The 23,219-nt window shown below is 37.3% G+C and overlaps 2 protein-coding genes and 1 non-coding gene across 4 annotated transcripts in view; 2 read left to right on the plus strand and 1 right to left on the minus strand.

Annotated features, from left to right (window-relative positions):
• Window positions 1-23,219, plus strand: part of LOC133527836 (transient receptor potential cation channel trpm) — a 399,070-nt gene that overhangs the window by 245,604 nt on the left and 130,247 nt on the right. For both annotated transcript variants that reach the window (XM_061865024.1, XM_061865026.1), the window contains one exon: window positions 5,275-5,411. In XM_061865024.1, the coding sequence (XP_061721008.1) occupies window positions 5,275-5,411 (137 nt within the window). The remainder of the gene's footprint in view (window positions 1-5,274; window positions 5,412-23,219) is intronic.
• Window positions 165-12,234, minus strand: LOC133527845 (uncharacterized). The gene is made up of 3 exons (XM_061865036.1): window positions 11,520-12,234; window positions 1,218-1,374; window positions 165-596 (listed from the first exon to the last, which is right to left on the minus strand). Exons 1-3 carry the CDS (start codon window positions 11,907-11,909, stop codon window positions 451-453), a joined length of 693 nt encoding a protein of 230 aa, XP_061721020.1. The 5' UTR covers window positions 11,910-12,234; the 3' UTR covers window positions 165-450.
• Window positions 19,099-19,172, plus strand: Trnan-auu (transfer RNA asparagine (anticodon AUU)). The gene has a single exon. It is a non-coding gene; the product is annotated as a tRNA-Asn (tRNA).

Consider the following 23,219-nt stretch of genomic DNA (forward strand, 5'->3'; position numbering starts at 1 on the left):
TAGTAGGTTATTTTATAAATTAGGTGAGTGATAAGCTACAAAGCTTAAAGCTAATGTTTTCAAAAAAGTTAATTTAAATTCTGTAATGAAAACTGGACATTTTGCCCAGCCAGATTCAACCAGATCTTTTGCGTTAAACGCGAGCGCCATTTTAAACGATGGAATGAGAAGAGGCCTTGTATTTGAAATATCTAATGAATACATAAGGATTGTACTTCTCACCGTCATCAATTTTTATCGCTTCTTAATTACAATAATCTCTTAGAAAGGTTACATGTAGGGCATAATGATTACAGAGAAAAAACAAAATTATTAATTAAAAATTTATAATAATGATTTACTACTTATCTCATTCCCAAAATTTACTTAAATCCCCACAACTATCAAACAATACAAGTGCTGTATTGTAGGAATTTTGGCTGTACGCTACTGTCTGTATCTCTAAGAGAATTATTTGAAGGGATCTGGAGTACTTATGACGGTGGATGAACTAAGTCCGTGCATCTGTGCTTGAAAGAGGACATCGTTAATCAGCTTTTCGGCTAATATCCTCATGTTTGGTGGCAGGGTTCTTAGTTTCGCTGCTACGTTTATACCTGCCGGAAGGAAATTATTAATAAATTAGACTGTGTAAGAACTGGAGCCTTATGAGTTTTAAATGATTGAATTAAGTACCTAGAGGAAATTTTTCGGTTTGTTTGTCAGAAATTTTGGTTGATGACAATGATGACATTTCAATGTTATCTATGGAGCCGCCACCTTTTCGTTAGTTGTAGATGATTCAAATGTCAAAGTCATTCAACATAATCTTAGTTTTACTTCGCAGATTTTTGGGTCTGCCCCTGTCCACGTCTAACATCTAGTGACATCCACTAGCTCATTTGGCAGACGTGACCTGTCCCACTTTAACCTGACGCCGCAGACTGGATGCAAGGCGAACGGCGAATCAAGGCTATTCATACATTGCGCTCGGCCAAATGTATGAACGACCTTGAATTGCAGCTCGCCGCGCCGCGCCGCGCGCCACCTGCGTCCAGTCCGCGGCATGACAGTCTTCTAGACTACGTGTTTCTTCTCCTTTGCGTGGTTTATAGAGTAGCATAGAGTTTCGAAAAAACATGAGGTCAATCGTCGGAAAATTCAAGACGAGAGAGAAAGAAACCTTTTCCTGGGAGAGAGATACTTTAATATATTTAGACTAGAAAATAAGTATTTACCTATCGCATCATACTCGTCGTCAACCTCGGTCCGCTTCTTCGTGTCCTCGTAGTATTGCCTGGAGTCTTCTATCATGCTGGTCTCCACATTGTACTCTGCCGCATAATTCCCTGTCTGCTCGTAGCTCTCTTCCTCAGGCTGGTCTTCGTCCGATTCCTGTGAACAAGTAAATCATAATGTTCTCTAAGATTCTATTACAATTCAATTTAGAAACAATTAAATGTTTCCTTCTACATATAAATACATTAAAAACACTCATGACACAGGAACAAATTTAGAAACTGTTACGTAATGAGGCTGAGGAAAGGGCGAGGGGGTGAGGGGCTTTCCGAAATTAATAAAAATTTAACCCTATCACTTCAAATTAAAGTTCGAAATCAGATGGGAAATGTATTCCCTCTGTCTTATTATTTTACAGTCCAACAGTCATATTATATTTTTAACACTTTCGTTTAGCATATTATTAGGCAATCAAATTAGATCCATAAAAAGCGTTTTGAGGAGTTAATTGCCAGTAATCTGGAAATTGTTTTAGTACCTTTATTTGGTCCTAAATGCATAGCATAAAAAGTGTGCATACATTTAGGGAGTCTTTGGAGATAAAATTGTCCTTAGATTGCCAAACAACATGACGAATAAAGAACCCACCATCAATTACAATGGCACTACCAGCAAGTTTTAGTGGATCAGACACTGGTGACAAGGCGTTTTGCTTAAATTTGCATTTAAATGAGACATATTCCCGATTTGCTACTTTCGATTTCGGCTGTAGCACCGAATTTGAAGTTTTAGATGCTCATTCGACCATGAATAAGTATTTATATATTAATATTTAACAAAATTACATTTTCCGTCGGACATACAGCAATAAACTGAAAAAAGTAAGAATGTAGATAAGTATGCTGCGGAATCTCGCTTCTGCGGATTGCGCAAACTCGATAATTAATATAACTAATAATTAGTATAACCAAAACTAAAAACAGCTTGACAAAGGCATATGTGACGTTGAAGTTGAACATATGTACTTATAACATAAGGAAATGAAATGCCCTTGCTTTCCGATAAGATTATTTCTGCATTCCGCTACCGGGACAAATGCCAGTAATTTTATTCTCACTTGTCATTGCTGGAGATATGAAAAGATGATATAGAGAAATCAATTCTCAATCTTCGTATAATTCATTTAGAGTAAGTCTTTGTGAATAGTGGACTATTGTATTGACATTTGTCGATTTGCTTTGTAAAAAATGTTATTTACATGAACGTACATACGGTGTGTTTACTAACTAAAAACATTTACTATTCAGGTCAGACTGAGTAACTTTTATTATGAACCTCCTCCTAGTCCTGGTCGATATCAGGATAAAAGATTGACTTTCCCATAGGAAATTTCAACGCCAGAACGCCATTTGTTTAATTTGCCCTGTGTCCAGGCGGACAATTGATAGTGGTAGTTCAGTGATAGTTTGATTGATTGAAGCGCTTGTACATCCTGTTAGTATGTTTGTTTGTTAGTTAGCGTGGGTCAAATCTTGGAAGCTAAATTTGACATTTGACCCATGCCACCACCGAGCCCAGATGACCCAGCGGTTCAGGCATCTGTCGCATGAACGGACGACGCTGGTTCGTTTCCAGCCCTGGGCACTGGAGGCCTTGGTCATTTCTAGGGTTCCGTACCCAAAGGGTGAAACGGGAGCCTATTACTAAGACTCCCCTGTCCGTCCGTCCGTCCGTCCGTCTGTCATCAGACTGTATCTAATGAACCGTGATAGTTAAGACAGTTGAAATTTTCACAGATTAATATTTCTGTTGCTGCTATAACAACATACTAAAAAGTACGGAACCCTCGATGGGCGAGTCCGACTCGCACTTGTCCGGTTTTTTTCTTTGTATATGACATTAATTTCGAGAAAATAAGAATATTGTATTGAAGTTGTACTTTCTAACGTAGCAAAGCAAACAAAGCTAGTTAAATAACAAAGTCTGTGTACAAGCAAGGAATGTGTGTTATTTTCCACTAGTTCTCGCCATAAAATTCCTATTCCTAGTTTGACGCGCGACTCAACTAGTCGAATAGGTAATCTTTTAATCAAATCTGGCGTGAGCACGTTTTCGAATTTCGAGCAAGCCTCACAGTTCGAATACGGACAGTGGCGCTCGAATCAATGCTTTGCACGAATAAGTTGGAACCATTTTAATTGGCAAAACCCGGGGTCTAGTTAAACCAGATGACAACTCTATGGACATGTCGATGCACAGCAAGCTGTAATAGAGATATAAATTTATTTGTAGGGGGGGGGGGGTCAGTTATCTCTGCAGCTTACAGTACAATCGTCATGGCAACGTCAAACGAAATGAAAAAAGCGGACAAGTGCGAGTCAGTTTGGTCCGCCGAGGGTTCCGTACATGGTACGGAACTTAACTTATTTTTTAACTTTAAACTTTTATTTTTACAAATTTATAGATTTCAGCTTTTTACCCTGTTTTTGTAAAGTAAAATGATATCACTTGCCAAATTTCAAAGTCCTAGGTCAACAGAAAGTACCCTATAAATTTTGATTACCTTGAGAGTGTCGAAATAGACTTTTTTTGCGGCATAAATAGCCGTATCGTTTTTTTACGTTAACTAGAAGTGAGATTCTAGAGACCGTAGACCTGAGTACCTATATGGTTTTAAATTCGATTCGATACCTCCACGCGTTCTCGAGATAAAGAGACTTGACAGACAGATGGACGGACAACAAAGTGAGCCTATATAAGGGTTCCGTTTTTCCTTTTGAGATACGGAACCCATGATGATGCCACGAAAAGTCACGTGACTATTTCCATACTTGATTTATTTTTGTTATTGTTATTTAAGTTTCGATTGTGGTTTTCTATTGATGAATTCAACGATGACTTGGCTAGGCCCCCTGGTTAAAAAAATGAAAGCCTAATATATTGTTTTAATGTACCTTTATTACAAAATTTATTGTTTTTAAACTGCTGCTGTGGACTTGGATTTTCTGTTTATAAAGCTAAATTTTTTTATCGCTATACAAACGAATTTCAGCAACGTTTTATCCTGTAAACCCATTTAAACTGATTAATTTGAAAATATAATAAATCATTTTTTTACTGTTTTCCTTTTCGTTCAAAATACGGCTTAAAATTTTATGCGAATGCGATTAAATACAATTTGAATAAAGATTCATTACAACATCAGATTAAGAGGCCTAAAGCGCGCACACTGTCTATTTGTATCGGAGTAAATGAGATAGCACTGTCGCATGTTACTGGATTATTAGTGTAATATTTTACTCAACAGCGGTTTAGATATAAATGTTTTGAAATTGTGATTTTAATTGCAGACCCATAAGTCTAAACAATAAAGACATAAAACCGTTTAATTGTGATTTTAAGACCAATCTTTGCAATTATTTTCTATCGAGCCGATTTCGTTCAATCATGTATCGAGTACAACCACGGTCTTTGAAATATAATTAATATGAACATATATTTTTATTACTTGACTAAAACAAATAGTCTTTTTTAAAAAACTGTTTAAGTAACATCAATTTCAAAGACATTGGGTGTTGACAGCCTCTTAATGTAAAAGCTACACAGTCAAAGATAACTCTGCAGCGGTTTTTATAGCACACTGCACAGTCATGCTAGTGTTATTTAAACATCATCATTTCATAAAAGTCTGTAGTTCATGAGTAATCGATGTAGTTGAGTATTTCATGAAATAATCTCTGCCGTATATGTATAAAATTGTAGTAAAAAAATATTCGTAATTAATAAGAATCATAAGAGTAAATAGTGTTTGTTATTTTTAAACAGTTTAATGTTGATAGAAAAATGCTCTCGTGTATTTCTTAATCCAATTTTTATTGGTGGGGGACAAATTATAAATGAGCTCTTTTATTATGTAGTTAGTTTGCTGGGCATTTCCTACAAATTGACAACCATTGTGCCCATTTGCGTGAAAACGAAGTGGCGCTACGCCATCCCGTATCTTTTATTGGAGATTGTAACAAACAAGTACCTAACTAAATGCTGTTTTTTTGGCAGATCGAAGCTCGCGGTGCTGAACAACCGACACGCCTACTTCTTATTGGTCGACAACGGCTCGGTGGGGCGCTACGGTGCGGAGATCGTGCTCCGGCGCAAGCTGGAGAAGTACATCGCGGCGCAGAAACTACATCCTTGTGAGTACTCATCCCGTGAAACTGCTCGTGATAGAGATAGCACTAGTACTCGTGACACGCGCATATAGCTAAGAGTGACAAAGAGCCCACTAGTACTCTTACTCTAATCGCTTTTTGCGCTGTAAGTGTGTGCTTAACAGGTCGAAATCTCAAATTTAGATATTAATATTTCATCTTAATAAAACTCGGGGTCCAATTTGGCACAATAAATTTCATCTTACCATCAAAGCTCGCGGAGCTAAACAACCGATATGCCTACTTATCGGTGGACAAACGGTTTGGTGGAGCGATACGGCGGCGCGGAGATCATGCTCCGGCGCAAGCCTTTGAAGTACAACGCGGCGCAAAAACTACATCCTTGTGAGTACTCATTTCATGTAAACTCCATCCAACATATTTATCCCTTGAACACCACGCCTATTTTGCCGGTTAAAGGGTTAAAAAACCCTTTTAATATGGGCTTTCCAGGTCGAAGTCTCGGAGTCTGTCATTAAGATTTCATATTAAATAAATCCTGGGTCCGCTTTGGTACGATCGAGGAAATTGATTCTTCCTACTTACCCTAAGAGCTGTCCAGTCTAAAGCGAACCGTAAACTGCTAAAGAATCAATTTCCTCGACTGTACAATAAATTTTATCTTAACAGCATATAAATAAACCAGCATATTTAATGCAATGCGACACCCCTTGTTTGAGAAGTATTACCATGGTCTAAAAACTAAATTGAATTCTTTACATTTTTGTCAACCTGGCTGTATTCCCTACAAAGTATGATCTAGATCTTTATGAAACCTTTGCGGAACAAAAGAGCTTTTAAAGTTAAAAAAGGCTGCTACGTTTATGACTCCCAACAAGGAGTTGTTCTGGCCGCGTAGCTAACGTGCATATTGTTCACGCTCCGTGGCGAACGAAACGCAACTGTCACAGTCGTGCAGTCGCACTAATATGGCAGAGTGATAGAGAGAGATAGCTACGATACGCTACGGAGCGTGAACGATTGTAACGCTGGCTACGCGGCCTGTTGTTCTTAATTCAATTGCCTCATATTGTACGATTCCCATCGACCGGCTGGAGTCGGGCCACGCCGGAGCGCATTTTCAATGTGCTATATTGATAAAGGCGAAGTTTTTTTTATTAATACGTCAATGTTTCCACTACTTGGAGATTAATATTATTGAGTTATCAAGAATATTAAGGGATATCATTTTCTATATTAAAATATGAAATAATGTAATAAAATTTGTAACAGCACGAAAAAGGTACCTGTCTTCATTACACAGAACAAAAAGAATAGATGCAAAGTCGTAATAAGCGAGGTACGATGAATGTGTCCACAATTAGTACGGGCCTTTGTTTTTTGTGCTCTCGGAGGAAAAATGCAGGTTTTGTTAGAGTTGGGAAATTGCGTTTCATTTTCATAGGTCATAAAAAACAGACTACGTTTAAAACGACTTGATTAACACGTTGCAAGAGGAAAATATTTACTTAAAAAAAAAATATTACTTCGTTATTTTGGACACAGTTGCTTTACATTTTCTATTTCAATAATTAGTTTATAGGTAATTAAGTAAATTTTGTTTAAGTATAACTTTGGATAACGGTAGTTTATTTAAGGTCATAGTTACTCTTAAACTGCAAAAAAAGAATTACCAAGAGGACATGAAAAAATAAAAATAATTAAAAGAATTTTCTGTTCCACCACAGAGTGCAAGAATGCGTTATTTGGAATACACAAATTTTCATAAGACGGTTAAAAGGAATATTTAATAAAGCATTTGCTTGCGTTTTATTATATTAAGCGTCGAAAATACCGTTAACAAAGTAGAGTAAGTATAGCAAAATAAAACCGATTATTCTCTAAAAAAAGGAACGAAAAACTAAGAAAGGAGTGACCTTTCCATTTAGTGCAAAACTTGCGAGCGCTCGAGAACCACTCAAGAAAGCAAATTGATCTGAATCTTTAACGTAGAATTTTCACTTCTAAAAGCAGAGATTTTAGCAAACGTACTGGCTTGGAACTAATGTCCAGGGTTGTTATTTCAATCGTATACGTCTGTATAAAATATTTGTGTCAGAAACCAGTATAAGAGTGATATTCAGTTGCAATTGGTTGATAAAGATCTCTAAATCGTACAAACACTGGTCAATTTCTTGCGAATGGCATAGTCTAGACAGTGGTGCATGAGTCTTAGATTTGGGTAGATATTTTTTCTCGTTGAAATCCTGGTTAGGGCATTTATTTGTGTACTAGCTGTGCCCGCGGCTCCGCTCGCATGGTATTTGGTCTGTGTCAGTAACCGGCTCATTCACCGCTAATTTCTCTGCTTCTCCCCTGGAGGTGGAACTTGAAGTAAAGTAGACAGATGGATACGCTAGAGGGCTGTAGTCTAGATAAAATATTTTACAATTAGGTACCACTTAATAAAACTACACTCGGCATTTTTCATAAGGCATTTTCAGTTTTTAGTTCTTATGGCATTTTAACGCGTATAAAATGCGAGTCCCATATCGTTTGACATTTACACCGCAAACATAAGAGTTTTTTTTTTCATAGAACCCACCTTCGTAGCCATTAGTAAGTGCTTAAAAGAGTCGATACGTATGAATATGGATACGATAAAATTACGATTAGGTACAATTCATGACGGAGAAAATATTTTTTTAGATAATTATGCATACGCGTGTTGATATGTGTGTTGATTTTGCCACCACTTAACTATGTAAGTAAACTCATTATTAACCGACTTCAAGATTTCAAAAGGAGGAGAATCGAGGGAACTCTTCAAATATGAAAGTCATACATATAATGATTTTTGTATTTTCTTTAACAAATCTAGCATTTACATTTAAAAAAGTGACATTTGATGAAGTGGAACTGCTGATGATGATCAGAATGGAACTCTTCAATGATACACAGTCAGGGATCGGAACCGGTTTTTTGGAAAAACATTGAAATAAACATATATTTTGGTTTATTTTATACTCTAAATATGGGACTTGGTTGTGTTTTATTAACGACTTCGTATTATTAGATTGCCCAATTAGAAAAGAAATAATTAACAAAGAACGAAAAAATACCGTTTTCGTTCCCATACAAAAAATACCACCATTAATAATTACATTAAGTTCTGACGATGGGATCGATGAGGAATCGAGGGAACTCTTCAAATGTGAAAGGCATACATATAGTGATTTTTGTATTTTCATCAACAAATCAAGTATTTACATTTGTAGAAGTGACATTTGATGAAGTGGAGCTGTTCTTTTTTATATTTCTATCATATTTGTTTTTTTAATAATTATCTGGTGCTTTATTTCATGCACGGTGTGAAATAATTTATCTTAAATACAGTCGAATACCCTATTGCGGGTATCTTACCAGTCAACCATAGGGCAAATCTGAAATGTGTCAAGGTGGGTGCAGTGACAAAAAAAAAACATGTTACCTCCTTTTATACATAATTAGGCGTAGGACGCTATCTTTTTAATTTAATTGTATGAAATCAAAAATCAACAATAATCGTTCTTTCACCGGTCTACCTCATTAAAGTCGGTTTTTTTTTCTGAAAAATTATTAGTTTACTTGATTACTAAATTTTTACTCAGTTTCCCAAAAGATGGCACTGTGCAATGTATGGCAATTAATTTACTGTCGTTTAATTTCGTTGTATTATTACATCAACACAATTGAAATTGAATTGATATCCGTACCCCCCTCTTCTAACTTTAGAGTTAATTTGGCAAAATCCTTACTCGGTGGCTTAATTTCAGCACCATATCTATTAGTTTAGCAGGGTACTCGATACTCGTAGCACATATTTGTTGTAAAAGTTTGCACCTCCTTCCTAAGTAGCGCCATAAGATTCAGGTGCAAACTTAACTCAATCGAGTGTAGTGGCTACCCTCCCTTCTAGGGGTTGAATTTTTATAGCCTATAACTTGGCCGGGCATTTTCTCGACAGATTAGTAAAGTTTGCATCAAAATCCGTTCAGCCGTTTTCACGTGATGCGAGGTCAAATAAACAGACAAACAGAGAAACAGACAAACAGACAAAAATTCTAAAAACTGTTAGAACGTGTTCTGTTAACGATTCTTAGTATCCCCAGCCTATTTTTTTTCGAATATCTTCCGTGTACAGACTTTCGACCCCCTTCAGCTTTATTATATGTATAGATAGATAGATTTATCACAAATAAGGGTCGGTGTCGGTATCAAAACAACTGGATCTGAAAATGACCAGTTCTGCATGAGGACGGGATCGCAAAACGACCACAATTGCAGAAAGCTCTCAAAATAATATGGTAGCAAAACGACTACCTTGGTCTTCGTCTCAGAATGATTTAATAGATAGGTAAGGTTAGTTAGGTAGCTTCAGATACCTTATATTTCAAAATAACGTGTTAGCAAAACGACAACCTTGCAAAAGGTCTTCGTCTCAGAACGGTTTAGTAGATAGGTTAGGTTCGTTAGGTAGCTTCAGATACCTTATATTTCAAAATAACATGGTAGCAAAAAGACAACCTTGCAAAAGTTCTTCGTCTAAGAATAGTTTAGTAGATAGATACTAGGTAGGTAGGTTAGGTCCGTTAGGTAGCTTCAGGTGCCCGAAAGGCAAACCGCCCAGATATAGGAGCCCCGCAAAGCGCGAAGCTGGGCTCCGAGTTAATATGTTGTGAAGGAAATGTTTCATCTATTTCTGAGCGGTTTGCCCTTCGGGCACCTAAAGCTATCTAACGGACCTAACCTACCTACCTAGTACCTATATACTAAACTATTCTTAGACGAAGAACTTTTGCAAGCTTGTCGTTTTGCTACCATGTTATTTTGAAATAAAAGGTGTTCTGCAATTGTGGTCGTTTTGCGATCCCGTCCTCACGCAGAACCAGTCATTTTAAGATCCAGTTGTTTTGATACCAACCCACAAATATTTGTTCCTGAGTTATGGATGTGTTCTATGCATATAAGTATTAATGTATACCTAACTATATATTATATGTCATCGTCTAGTACCACAACACAAGTCTTATTAAGCTTACTGTGAGACTAAGTCGACCTGCGTAAAATTATCCAATAGTTATTTGATTAAATATTTCTATTGGTACCGTTTTTTTTAACCATGTTTCGTTGTTAGAGCGGTTTACTCAATTGGCTGTTGATGGGCGATATAACCCATTCTATTTAGGTATATGTACCTACGTATTGTCACTTGCCATAGAACATTAAAATTAAAATTGTGGTAACTACTGGGATTTCTTTCTTACTTGTTACCACTGGTAACAAATTGGTGGTAACTCGTGGGAGTAACTCGTAAATACCATTCCAACGACTTGAGTTCATTTTATTATTTATGCAAATAAATGTAAATGAACTCAATCATTATTCTGAATTATGCTAATAAGTCGAATGTACCTACCTAATTCGTTTTCAGTTTGCAATAAGATTCTGTAATTTCAATAAAATAAGTTTTTTTTGCGATTTTCGCAGTCTAAGACTGATAAACGTCGATGTAAATAAATATAATATGTAGGTCGATAATACGTAGCTAATTATAACTTTTCTATGGCATTATTCATAAACGCGCTATAATCCTCAATTAGCGATTAATTGAGGATTATATACTATTTTAGTATTTATAAGAAAGGGGTAAACAATAAATTAACTAATTAAGGCTTCTAAAATTGTAGAAATAAGGGGGTTATTCCCGTTTTGAAAGATAGTATAGAAAGTAGAATTGTGTTTTAAAGTCGACACGTGAGTGTATTCTACATTAGTTGCGATTTGCTTTTTATTTGTACTTCGTATTTAGCTTCGATTTGACTACGTCTCCATTGTTGTTGTAGTAAAACATCAATTGCCAAGTGCAGTTAATCCTGGCACCGCGGACGGGTGACAAGCCTAAGTACTGCCAATTGCCACCCCACGCCAATAATTCAATACAATATACGCCTGGGTCTTTCATCACACTTTTCCGCAGTAGCTATCAACAAACCTTGTCACTCATTGAGGTTTATTCGGCTAATTCCGACTACGTCAAAATGTAGGCTAGTTCCGAGAATCGCTCATAATAATATTAGAGTCAATTTGTGAAACTTTTCGGATACACCTTACCTCATTCTGCCCCGTCGACGCCGCCGGCGAACCCGGCTTCGTTTTATAGTTGCTCCCGTCCTCCCCGAACACGAATGTAAACATGTCATAATACCACAAATGCGGCACATAAATCTGGTCGGAGCTTGTTGCCTTCGCTCGACTGTCTTGAACTTTTTTATATTCCCGCCGAACGCATGCGCGCAAACTTTCAATCTTCCTCAAAATATGCACTTTAGTAGCCGCCGGATCATATTCCTGAACCAATTCTGTTAATTTTGTGATGGCTTCGTTCCTTTTTCGTTTCAATTTGTACGCTTGACAAGTTTTGTCCCATAAACAAGGCTGATCTTTATATAAAGCTATGAATCTTGTTAGTAGTTTGCGAGGGAACACAACATTGTCAGCCATTTTGGTTTCTCGCGCTTTTTGTGCGAAGAGCACGTTCGAGAACTTGCGCGGCGCGCGTGGCACTGGCGGGCGAGCGTGTTGGGTGCGTCCTTCTTGGCCACCCTTCACCCCCGCTGTGGCCTGTGGGCCAGCTTGCTCGCGCTCGCTCCAACAACCGTCTGGCTGTGTGTATTTCGCTTATCGAACGCATCTTTGGCCAACTTCAGTGTGTTACCAACCAGTCGAAAATGGTCTCTATGTTCTTGAGATAAGAACTTCTAGTAGGCACTTATAACGTGGTAGACATGTGCGATGCGGAGGACGGGTTTGAAATTGTGTTATGTTATGAATGAATAATGCAAATTGCCCATTCTTGCAATTAAAATTATATTTACAATTATATTTGAAATTATAATTAATACTGAAATTATGTGGTTGTATGTAGGTACCTATTTTATAAAGTAGGTACCTGCCTAATTTTTTCTTAAGATATTTATTTTAGTAGAGTAGCCAAACCTAAGCCAAAGCTAACTTGTGTAGTTGTGTACCAACTTTACAGGTACAGTCAGAGGTTAATTGTTGATCTATTTAGGGTTCTACCCAATTTGGTTGTAAATGCTAAATGTATGAAATGTCCAATGTAAATTAAACCCGAAATGGCTCAACCATTAAAGACCGTGACTGTACTTTGATTTTGTTTTATGTTGCGCGCGTTATAGCCATAACCGCGAAAATCGAAGTTCGTCAATTGCGGGGATTTTTCTCTGTCACTCTAATTATGTCTTAGTGTGAGTAAAAGAGAAAGATCCCCGCAAATTGCGAATTTCGGTTTCCGCGGTAGGCCCCCTGAACTCCGACTTACAGATTGCCATCCTGTTGATAAATTACGTCGTAAATGAAACTTTGTCATTAAATTTAAAACTTTCCAGATAACTGTCAATCTCACTGAAGGGCAATGTCTAGCGATAACTTTTGCACTTGGCGTAAAATGGGGCTTGCCAAATAAATCACTAAAGTAGTGCCAATCAATTCTCAATCGTTTCTCGTATCTCATTGTATCAAGGGAAGGCTGAGATACGCGCCATATTCGTGAACGGGTGCTGTTTGTGGAGACCGGTCTGTTTAAGCTTACACGGGCTACATGTTATAAGTAGGTAACTTTTCATTGCAGTGGCATTAACGTGAGACGAGTAATTATTATTTATTATGTATCCAAGTTTTACCCTATATTGTAATTGGCCAAAACCATTATTCATGGTATCTCTAAAGTCGCATCCAGACATGCGGGACTCTCCGAGTGCCGAACCGATTATTTCATAAACTCTTGCGACTCTGTCCGTCCGTCCGTCTGTCACAACGCTAAATATCTCCAGAACCACTTGAGCTATCGATTTGAAATTTGGAATAATTATGAACAACGCTAACCTAGACACATTGAAAGTATTTCTTTTATTAACGAAGAAAAATGCCCAATATGAAGAATGAACAAAATTTGAAAGTCTAGTGGCTCGGTCAAGTGGGGTAACATTTGAAAGAGCGGAAATTGTACATTCCATTTTTTTTTTTAGTGGAAAAGAATTGATTTATGGGGGAAAATGTGAAAAATACCATTCCCCCTGCCCCTTCTCTCCGAAGTTTAGCGAAGAAAAATTTTGAAATTTTAACATAGTATTAACAATTACTATATTTTTACAGGAAAAATATAATCAAACCTCTATCGTGGTAACTTTTTTTTTTAATTAACAATTAACATTTCCGAATTCAGTACCCCTAGTGTAAATATTTTCGACAGCGAAACGTGACGTACACGTTTGCGTTAAGTGTCATTATGTATGAGATTTTTGACTTTCCAAAACGTCCCGCTTGGCGCGCTGTTCAATAACCCATACAAAATGAGACTTAACGCAAACGCGTACGTCACGTTTCGCTATCGACTAAATTTACACTAGGGGTACAGATTTCAATTTAACCAATTTTACGTGTGTTTATTACACTTGGAAATTCTATGAGATTACATTAAAGACACCTTTTTTTATCAAATAAATGAACAATTTTTGAAATCGGTTCACACGATAGAGCAATTGTCTTCGAAAATTTTTATGCCCTAACAGGGTGCCGTGAATTGACTAACTATATCTGTAACATCTTAGTTTGTGATTATGTTCATGACTATCCAATAAATGAAATGAAATGAAACCAGCATACGTGCATTACATCGCGCAAATTGGTTAGATAATTTGCCGATAGATGGCGCTGTACACAATTATTCTTAGTATAGGTACTTCTGATCAAAAGCCTTTCGCCTTCGTAGTTACACGAGATAATCCAAAGTTTGTACGGAACCCTCGGTGCGCAAGTAAAACGAACTCGCATTTGATCGTTTTTTTTTTGTTAGATGTAATCGGCTCGGCTGACGAGTATCGCATGTACTGGTTGCGGCTAAATAGACTCGCTAAAATGGATGGGTTACTCATACTTCAGATTTTGTCAAATTTCCTAACAGGGCATCAATTCAAACGACTTTGGGGTTGTTTTATCTTTACGAGGCTTTTAGTTTATGTGACAGTAAAAAGTTTTGTGTCTTTGGGAGTAAGTAAGTAAATATTCTTTATTGCACCACACAGAAAACAAATTTAAAACCAGATTTACACATTACCATCGTTATTTCTTTGGGCTGTAATAAATAATTGGTTTACTGTTTTTTTGTTAATATTATTCTTAGCGTTGTTTATGGGATGAGATGAGACGTCCCGGTCCCTACCCACCTGGATTGAATTAAAAGAAGATCATGTTTAAATATTAGACTGTGTCACATATATATTTACGGCATGGGCATACTTTAAATATAAACAAAGCGATGCATTGTAAAATATATTTTAATGTCCATGGTGGAAATACTTTTGCGACCATGTAATACACAACTGCTTTTTACATTGCATATGAGAAAATGATTCTGTTTCAATATTATGACCTGTTATACTCGTAGGGACATTCGACGCGTGAAGTATAAAAGTTAAAATTGTGAATGAATAGTGTTCATTTGGCAGATTCACGGGTCACATGTTAATGAGTCGCAGGATTACAATTTTGCCTTCGAAGCTTCATTCATTTGGATACAAATACTTTCAAAGTAATATTTTTCTAGCAGGATCCCGTTTAATGTACAATCTACCATAAAAAAATGAAGATAATTTTTTTTCTGAATTTTTAAATAGGTACATATTTGGGGTCGCTACCGCACTTTGATAATTTGGACCCTCCATGCTTACTTACTTACTGGTCGCAGCGACCCAAAGTCGTCTTGGCCTTCGACACGAGTACACCCCAGTTGTCTCGATCCTGTGCCATCTCCCACCAGTTATTAGCTTGAAGATGGCGCAAGTCCGCTTCAACGGTATCGCCCCAACACCTCCACCTCCTCCTCCTCCTCTATTCTCAAAACGTGGCTGAGCTAGCGGAAACGGTGAGTTTTTGTCTCGCCGACAATATTGCGTGTAGCCACCAGATCTTCAATCTCGACGTTTCTGCGGAGTCTAAAACTGCCATCTTCTTTTCTCACAGGGCCCAGGATCTTTCGAAGTATTTTCCTTTCTGCCACTTATTTTCTTCTGCAATTTTTTCTTTCGATTTTTCATCGTGGGGCGATGAGTCAGATACACCCTGACTCATATATCAGCTTTACGTACTATTATAGATTATCCGGAGGCTATATTGCAACAGATAGACACACACGTTCAACTATGATTGCTAGGGGTTAAAAATAGATGTTAAAGTAGGTTGCTGAACAGCTCGAGGCTCATTCATCCAAATGCATATTTCTTTTCAGTATCAGCATGCGGCATAGACTAACACACACAAACTCCGCGTTATGACGCTTTTTTCGACAGCCACTCACAGTCGCTATATCTGGGTCAAAATTCTGTTAGTTCTTTTGTTCTGACCACCCTGTCACGCTTCTATTTTCGTCTTCTATCAAATAATTAAAACAGTCTAGTGCTAGATTATATTTTATATGACAAAACTGAAGAGCCTTTGATTAAAAGGTGTCTAAATACAAAATAATAACTACAGTTTTGCGTTAGCCTCATGTTAACGTAGCCGCAATTCGCAAATGAAATGAGCAGTTGCGCTCTCGCGCTCTCACGCTAAATTACTTATAGCATAGGCACTACGAATGTCGGGAATATTCGCATTCGCATCATTTTAAACATTCGCATTCGCATCAAATGAAGCGAATGTTTTGGGAATGCGACTGTGTGCAGGTCTCTGTCTCGTCGACTCACGCACGGACAGTGCGCGCAAACCGTTGTTAAGTAATGCATTTTGACCAGTAGACAGCATTTTTTGACACTTTATAACATCCCGTTCTAAGGTACCTAACTATGCATTAAGTATTAAATGTTTTTTTTTTAATTAGGAATGATAATAACAACTACATTCCCTAACATTCGTATTCGCATCCTGGACATTCGGATTCGCATTCGCGAATGTGAAAAATGCGACAACGTGACTTCCTTGACTGAATGGTGTCCGCGAGCGCGATAACATGTACATAATCCGTCTACACTGAATAAACTTATTAGCCACACTCATTGAGTAATTAAAAAAAAAAACTAAATTCTTTAAAAAAGAAATTTTACCCACAACAAAAATACACAAATACACACAAATTTTATCCTGAAACAGATTTTGTTGTTACAATCCGATCTGTTGGCTGGTATAACGCAGTTCGCAAATCCCAAGCACAAGTAGTAGGTAGTCTGAGATATATATACGTATATATTTATTTAATTTAATTATGCAAACATTTTAAAAGGCAAGTGATCTGTGATATTCAATGTGGTTGCACATTTAATCCGAGACGATTTGAATAGATGCTGTTGATTGCATGCGTTGCTCGTTTTCAAACTCATTGTGCATTTTGATGTGGAGTTTTACCTCTTTTTTACTTCGCATGCTCGTGAATTTAGATTTTGTAAATTAAGATATGATGCATAAATAGTAGATTTTTAACCAGAGGATGAAAGGGACTGGATACATTTTCATGCAAATAGTGTAGGTTTATGATAGTTTATTATCCACTTCATGACTGTCTCTAGAGACAAAATAGTTATTTGTTTTACAAGGGGGCAAAGTTGTTGTTTAACCGCTCGTGCTAATATTGATACCCGAGCAAGCGAAAGATTCCATAATTGAATCACGAGCGTAGCGAGTGGTTCGCGAAATGGAATCTTGAGCGTTGCGAGGGTTTCAAGGCATGAGGGTTAAACACTCTTCCTCCCAACTTTGCCCCCGAGTGAAAGACAAAATATTTCACCACACCAACAGGAGGAAACTACTAACGATGAAATACGAAAAAATATAAATGAAATCAAATGCAAATAATACGTAATAAAAAAAAACATTCAAAAACATCATTTAAATGTCAATTCTACTACGAGTAGCTAACACAAGGAAACAACAAAAAATTTGCCCCACATGTGGATAAAATACAACTTTCTCATTCGTTTTTGAACAACCAAGAGAGCCTTTACTAGTTGGTGTGGTGAAAATCAACTTTTTTACGTGAAGAGAAATCATAATATAACACTTACCTAACAGATGTTAGTAAAGACCTACGACCATGAATTTTTCTTTAGGACTTACTTGCAATCGGAAACTGAATGTCTGAAGATATCTAACCCATAACGAAATGCAGGTAGATTGTATTTTTATGAAAACACAGTGCTTATTATTTGTTTAATTACAAATTAGGTTAATATACCTAATTCGTGGAGGCGTAGATCGAATAGGCGTAAGAGTGACGGAATGAGACATCGATATTAAATGAACATATTTATAAATCCAATATTTTATTTCTTCTTCTTCCTCGCGTTGCCCGGCATTTTACCACGGCTCGGCAGCCTGGAGCCCGCTTGAACTAATCCCGAGAATTGGCGTAGCTACTAGTTTATACGAAAGCGACTGCCATCTGACCTTCCAACCCAGAGGGTACACTAGGCCTTATTGAAATTAGTCCGGTTTCCTCACGGTGTTTTCCACCGAAAAGCGACTGGTAAATATCAAATGATATTTCGTACATAAGTTCCGAAAAACTTATTGGTACGGGCCGGAGTTTGAAGTTTGAACCCGCGACCTCCGGATTGAAAGTCGCACGCTCTTACCGCTGGGCCACCAGCGGCAGCGCTTCAATCCAATATTTCATGCCAATATTTTATATGACTCTCACCTAAAGTTAATCTCGGCAAGTAAGTACCTACATAAGTTAGACAAGTACAGTTACTAAGATTTATATGTTTAATTTAAACAGGCGCCGTTGTAAATTCGAGCAACAAAACTTTCTAGAACTTTGTTCTTGTTTAGAAGGATTTAACTAAACGGTTTATTCGTCAGGTAAAATGGAACGCAAATAAATAAGTTTAATAATGATAGAGCCACGTATAGCATTACATATTTTAATTCATGTTTAGATAACCTCTTTAGGATTCCGTACCCAAAGGGTCAAACGGGACCCTATTGCTGAGACTCCGCTGTCCGTCCGTCCGTCCATCTGTCACCAGGGTGTATCTCATGAACCGTGATAGTTAGCCAGTTTAAATTTCTACAGATTATGTATTTCTGTTGCCGCTATAACAACAAATACTAAAAACAGTATAAAATAAATATTTCCTTCCAATCTCGAGGTTGTCATCCGATCACCGTAGTTAAGCAACGTCGGGCTGAGTCAGTACTTGGATGGGTGACCGTTTTTGTAGATAATGGTACGGAACCCTTCCTGTGCGAGTCCGACTCGCACTTGGCCATTTTTTTGTAAGTTTTGGGGATAGGTAATTGGGCCAAAAAAAATTGACGGAGTGGAGCTTTTTGTATGAGATACAATTTTATTTTTAATTTTTCTCATGTAAAATATAATCTACAGCTAGAAAGACACAACTGCACTGACATGCAACTGACTTCATTTCTGCAGTTGCCTTTCCCCAATTAGTTAACTTTTTTTGCAGAGAAAATCATATTATGCCTCTTGTTAAACAGACATTTTCATTGTACAGGCAAATGAGACTGATTTTAGGCTCTAAATTTTCCATGTAGATTAGTCTAAACACACATTTTAATACTGTAGTTGTGATTTTTCGATAAATTCTTTTTTTAACTTAGGTTAAATATAAAGAGGAAAAATTACTGACCTGGCTGCCTGGCTGGCTATGGATTAGGTCTTGATGGCTCAGTTGGCAGAGCAATGGAGTATTGATCCAGAGGCCGTGAGTTCAAGTCTCACCCAGGCCAGTAATTTTTCCACTTTTAAATTCATTCTAAGCTTAATAGCATCGTTCCCAGACGTTTCTGGTTCTTAAAAAATGATTGAGTATGAGAAGCACATCGTAACTGGTGAATTTCCAATATGAATTGGAACTCCGGTAGCCGTTTAAGAAGTATAATGCTCTTACGGTAGATGTTAGTAGGGTCCCCTAGACCCATATGGCGGAGAGATTCGCTGGCTATGGATGAGATGATTTTTCTGTTTAACGATCGGCCCGATTCGAACTTTAAGATACGTCAAATATTAGGTCTATATACGATATGGATCGGATATGTCAGTGTCAAAAGTGACGTGATCCATTTCGTAACTAGACCTAATATTTGACGTGTTTTAAATTTTGAATCGTGCCGGATGAGTCACCTTAATGTACGCTCATACGTTCAATAAGTACCTATAATCCGTCAAAATTAACTTTGCACTGACTTGAAAAGGTCGAAGTGAGGGAGTGTTATTAAAACGTTATATTTTCAGTGAAATTTGACATAATTCAAGACATTGCCGTACATTGCAAATACCATGCATGAAGCTTGGTCGATTTTCCGCAAGCCAACAGACTTTTGCATCCAGTTCTGGATCATTCTACTCTCATTCCCCTGGAATCCGATTCCCCTGGCTATACCAATTCACAAATTAACAGGAGATTCCGCTAAGCTGTTTTAGTTGTAGATGGAACTTGGCACGAGTTACATAGTCACCAAAAACGAGATACTAATAAAGCGGAATTTCCTGGGAATTTGCGAATAGGTATGGCTACGGAATGAGCCATTAATGTAGACCCATTACTATTAAAGCGATAGCAGATTGGGATGATGACATGAGTTGCATTTTGTAACAAATTCTTGTTAAATAAGTGGAAAGCGAGCATCACAATAAATTAGACATAAATGGAAATTATATTTAATTTCTTTCATGTATTATTATTGGTGCAATAAAAATGTTTACTTATAAGTAGTAGTATGAACTATTTGCTTACTTTTTTTAACTTCCAAAATGAAAAATGAATGGTACCATTTGATTCTTTGCATAACACTTATTAAAAATAAATTGTACAGCAACTACATATTGACAAGCTAGAGCGCTTGTAAAATGTCTGCATTAGATATATATTTTGGTTACGTAAGTATGATCACGTGTCTGCCTTCCGCTCGCAGCTTGGCTGGCTTCCGATACGTCGTAGGGATGTGCATGTGCTGTCATTACTCTTCAACATGTTATTTAATCCCGCATCCCCTACGTATCTATAAGAAAGATTTAGTTTTCTAGCTACTGTTAGCAGTCACCGTCTGCGATCTAGTGCAAATCTGACTTTAGCCATTAAGTCGCGTGTGTACTCTAGATCTTTTACTGCCTAGTTAGTTAAGCTGTGGAACGATCTACCAGTGGACGAAAGGAAATCGCAATCTGTTACCTCACTCAAGGAGAAGTTGAAAAAGTTGTGATATTAGAACTGAGTGCTTTTTATTTAATACATATATAAACGCAATATTCCACGGTCGAAATAGCAATTGTTTTGTTGTTTTTTTTTTTCAAGACGGCTTAGTGTCATTTAATTTTGATCCCCAAAACAAACCGGATCTACTGATGTCAATTAAAAAATCTTGTCATGTACTCAGCCTATTTGATGAATAGAATTGTATAGGACATTAATTTGTATAAGTACCTCATTTTCAATAATGAGGTGGTACGGTCACCTGCAATAATATGTATGTCACACAACGATGGCTGTAAAAATATCTTATCTCTCGAGCCATAAGAGCGTGTCACATATTTTTGCTGCCTTCGATGAGTAACATATTATTGCAGGTGACTGTTCAGTGTAGGTACTGGAATAAGGTGAGATTATGCTGCTGACATTAAAGACCTTCCAATCAACAAGTTTAAAAAAAAATATTTTTATGGCTTTGTGACATGTGTTTTTATTCCATACATGAATACTTTGATTATGAAATTGAACAGTTATAGAAATTTGAAATTGTAATAAATCGCTGCATGATTTTTCTAATGTTAATAATTAATCTGACATGTTATTTTTAATATTTTCATGTTATTTTATGTTATAGTGCGATTATACCTAAGTACTTCAAATTTGCATGCTACACTAAGCAGAGTATGGTTGAACTAAAATATATTATTGTACACCTTTGTAAACCCATATTCAGCAAATAAATAAATACAAATATGAGTACGGTCCATAATAATTTCAATGTATTTCGGAACTATGAGACTCTGTCTGGAGAGTCCGCCTGTTGTTACCTACTTACTTATGTCCTTTTTATTTTGTTCGTAACATGTATATTTCTTTGTAGTGCACAATAAAGTATTTTATTATTATTATCTCTTTATTTATCTTGTGTCTTAGATTAGGCATTTTATAATATGAATATAAAAGTAAAATACAACAAATCATACAAAAATAATACAAAATACATATAAACACATTGGATTACTTGGATTTCACGGGCCTATAAATCCCGGGTTTTTGATAGGCTTGCATGGGGATATAGATCCAACACGTAGAGGCCTCTTGGAGAGCTTTAATGTCATGTAGAACGCCTGCTGGAACCCGTTCACAGGCGCAACAATAGACACCCATGAACCGGTCGCAACAGGCATTGGGACTATTGTAGTAAAGTGAACAGTATAACGGTCTATGGATTGAAGTTTGGGAGGACAATGAGACTGGGTTATTGCAAAACAATGTTTTCACTAGTTATCGAGGCAGGCGGTGACTCGCCGCCCACTAGATGGGCCCCTGAAAATGCCGTCGTGAAGACGACCAGGAGCAACACCGGTGTGAGCGGCTCAGGGGTGTCGAGAGGTGTACGCCGCTTTCTACCCAGTGGCTGATAACAGCCACTGTGCCAACTCGCGTCTTATGCAAGTTTTCACTTCCACCCCTGGAGCATAACGACTCCTCTCTGGACGGCCAATGAAGGCAAGCCAGAGCTGAGAGTCCTGCGGGTCCCCTTGGGGTCCACTCCGACCGACGAAGACACGCCGGAGACGGAGACCCTGACCGACTCTCGGGAGTACTCGGGTCCGTGGGGTCGTTACTCCCCAACAGCTCGCCACAAGCTGCCCTTATTATTATTATTATTATGAGACGACATTTGATTTTTACGCATTTTCACCAACTGTTTCCACTTTTGTTTTATCTTGTACGTATAATACCTACGTGAATTTTTAAATTAGAGAAAAAATTGAAAATTCGCCGCTTCGGGCAAGAAGAATCTTATAAGATTGTTTTTTAGGGCCTGTTTCACAATGCCCAAGTAAAGTCCTGCATAAGCTACTTACCACTTATCTGACGAATAAAGTCGTCGTTGGCGTTTTACAATCTTCAAATAAACTTTAACTGGTAGATAAAGTGCTAAGAAGGTATTGCAGGAAGATCTGTCAGTTAATTTATTTGTTAATTAGCTATCCAATAGTTCACATGGACATTGTGAAACAGGCCCTTAAATCAAAAAAAATATATATATTATCACTCGCAGTCGATTCCGCTTAATAAAACATTTTGATAAGCTACGTACATACCAAGTATCATGCTTTCTTCCTTAGACTATACAGTCGTATTTTGAGCTAAAAAGTCTGATTATAATGAGATTCCTTCCTTTGTTTTCCAAAATAATGCGCACGAACCATTGTTTTTATCGCCCAACCACAAACGAGGGCTCCTATTGTTTAACCTAATAATGTAATAAAAGTGGGGGACAGAACTAGGCAGCTTATTAGAATTTATTGTGTCCCTCTGGTCGTATTTTAACGCCCAGAGGCCAAAGGTACGTAAACAGAAGAGAGAACCGAAAAGGGATTGCTGATCTTTTGGACTTAATCTGTCAGTACCATTTCACACCACGACTCAGTGACATTAATATGACGTTCCTAGTGACTTTCATATTGATTTTCATTGCGAAAAGGAACGAAATAGTACAGAAATTATTTGACTGTACTTCCGAAAGTCGGATCAAGCTATACATATGCCATGTTTTTCTTGAACTCCGTTAATTTCA

This window comes from Cydia pomonella, chromosome 18 (assembly GCF_033807575.1).
Source record: "Cydia pomonella isolate Wapato2018A chromosome 18, ilCydPomo1, whole genome shotgun sequence".
NCBI lineage: Eukaryota > Metazoa > Arthropoda > Insecta > Lepidoptera > Tortricidae > Cydia > Cydia pomonella.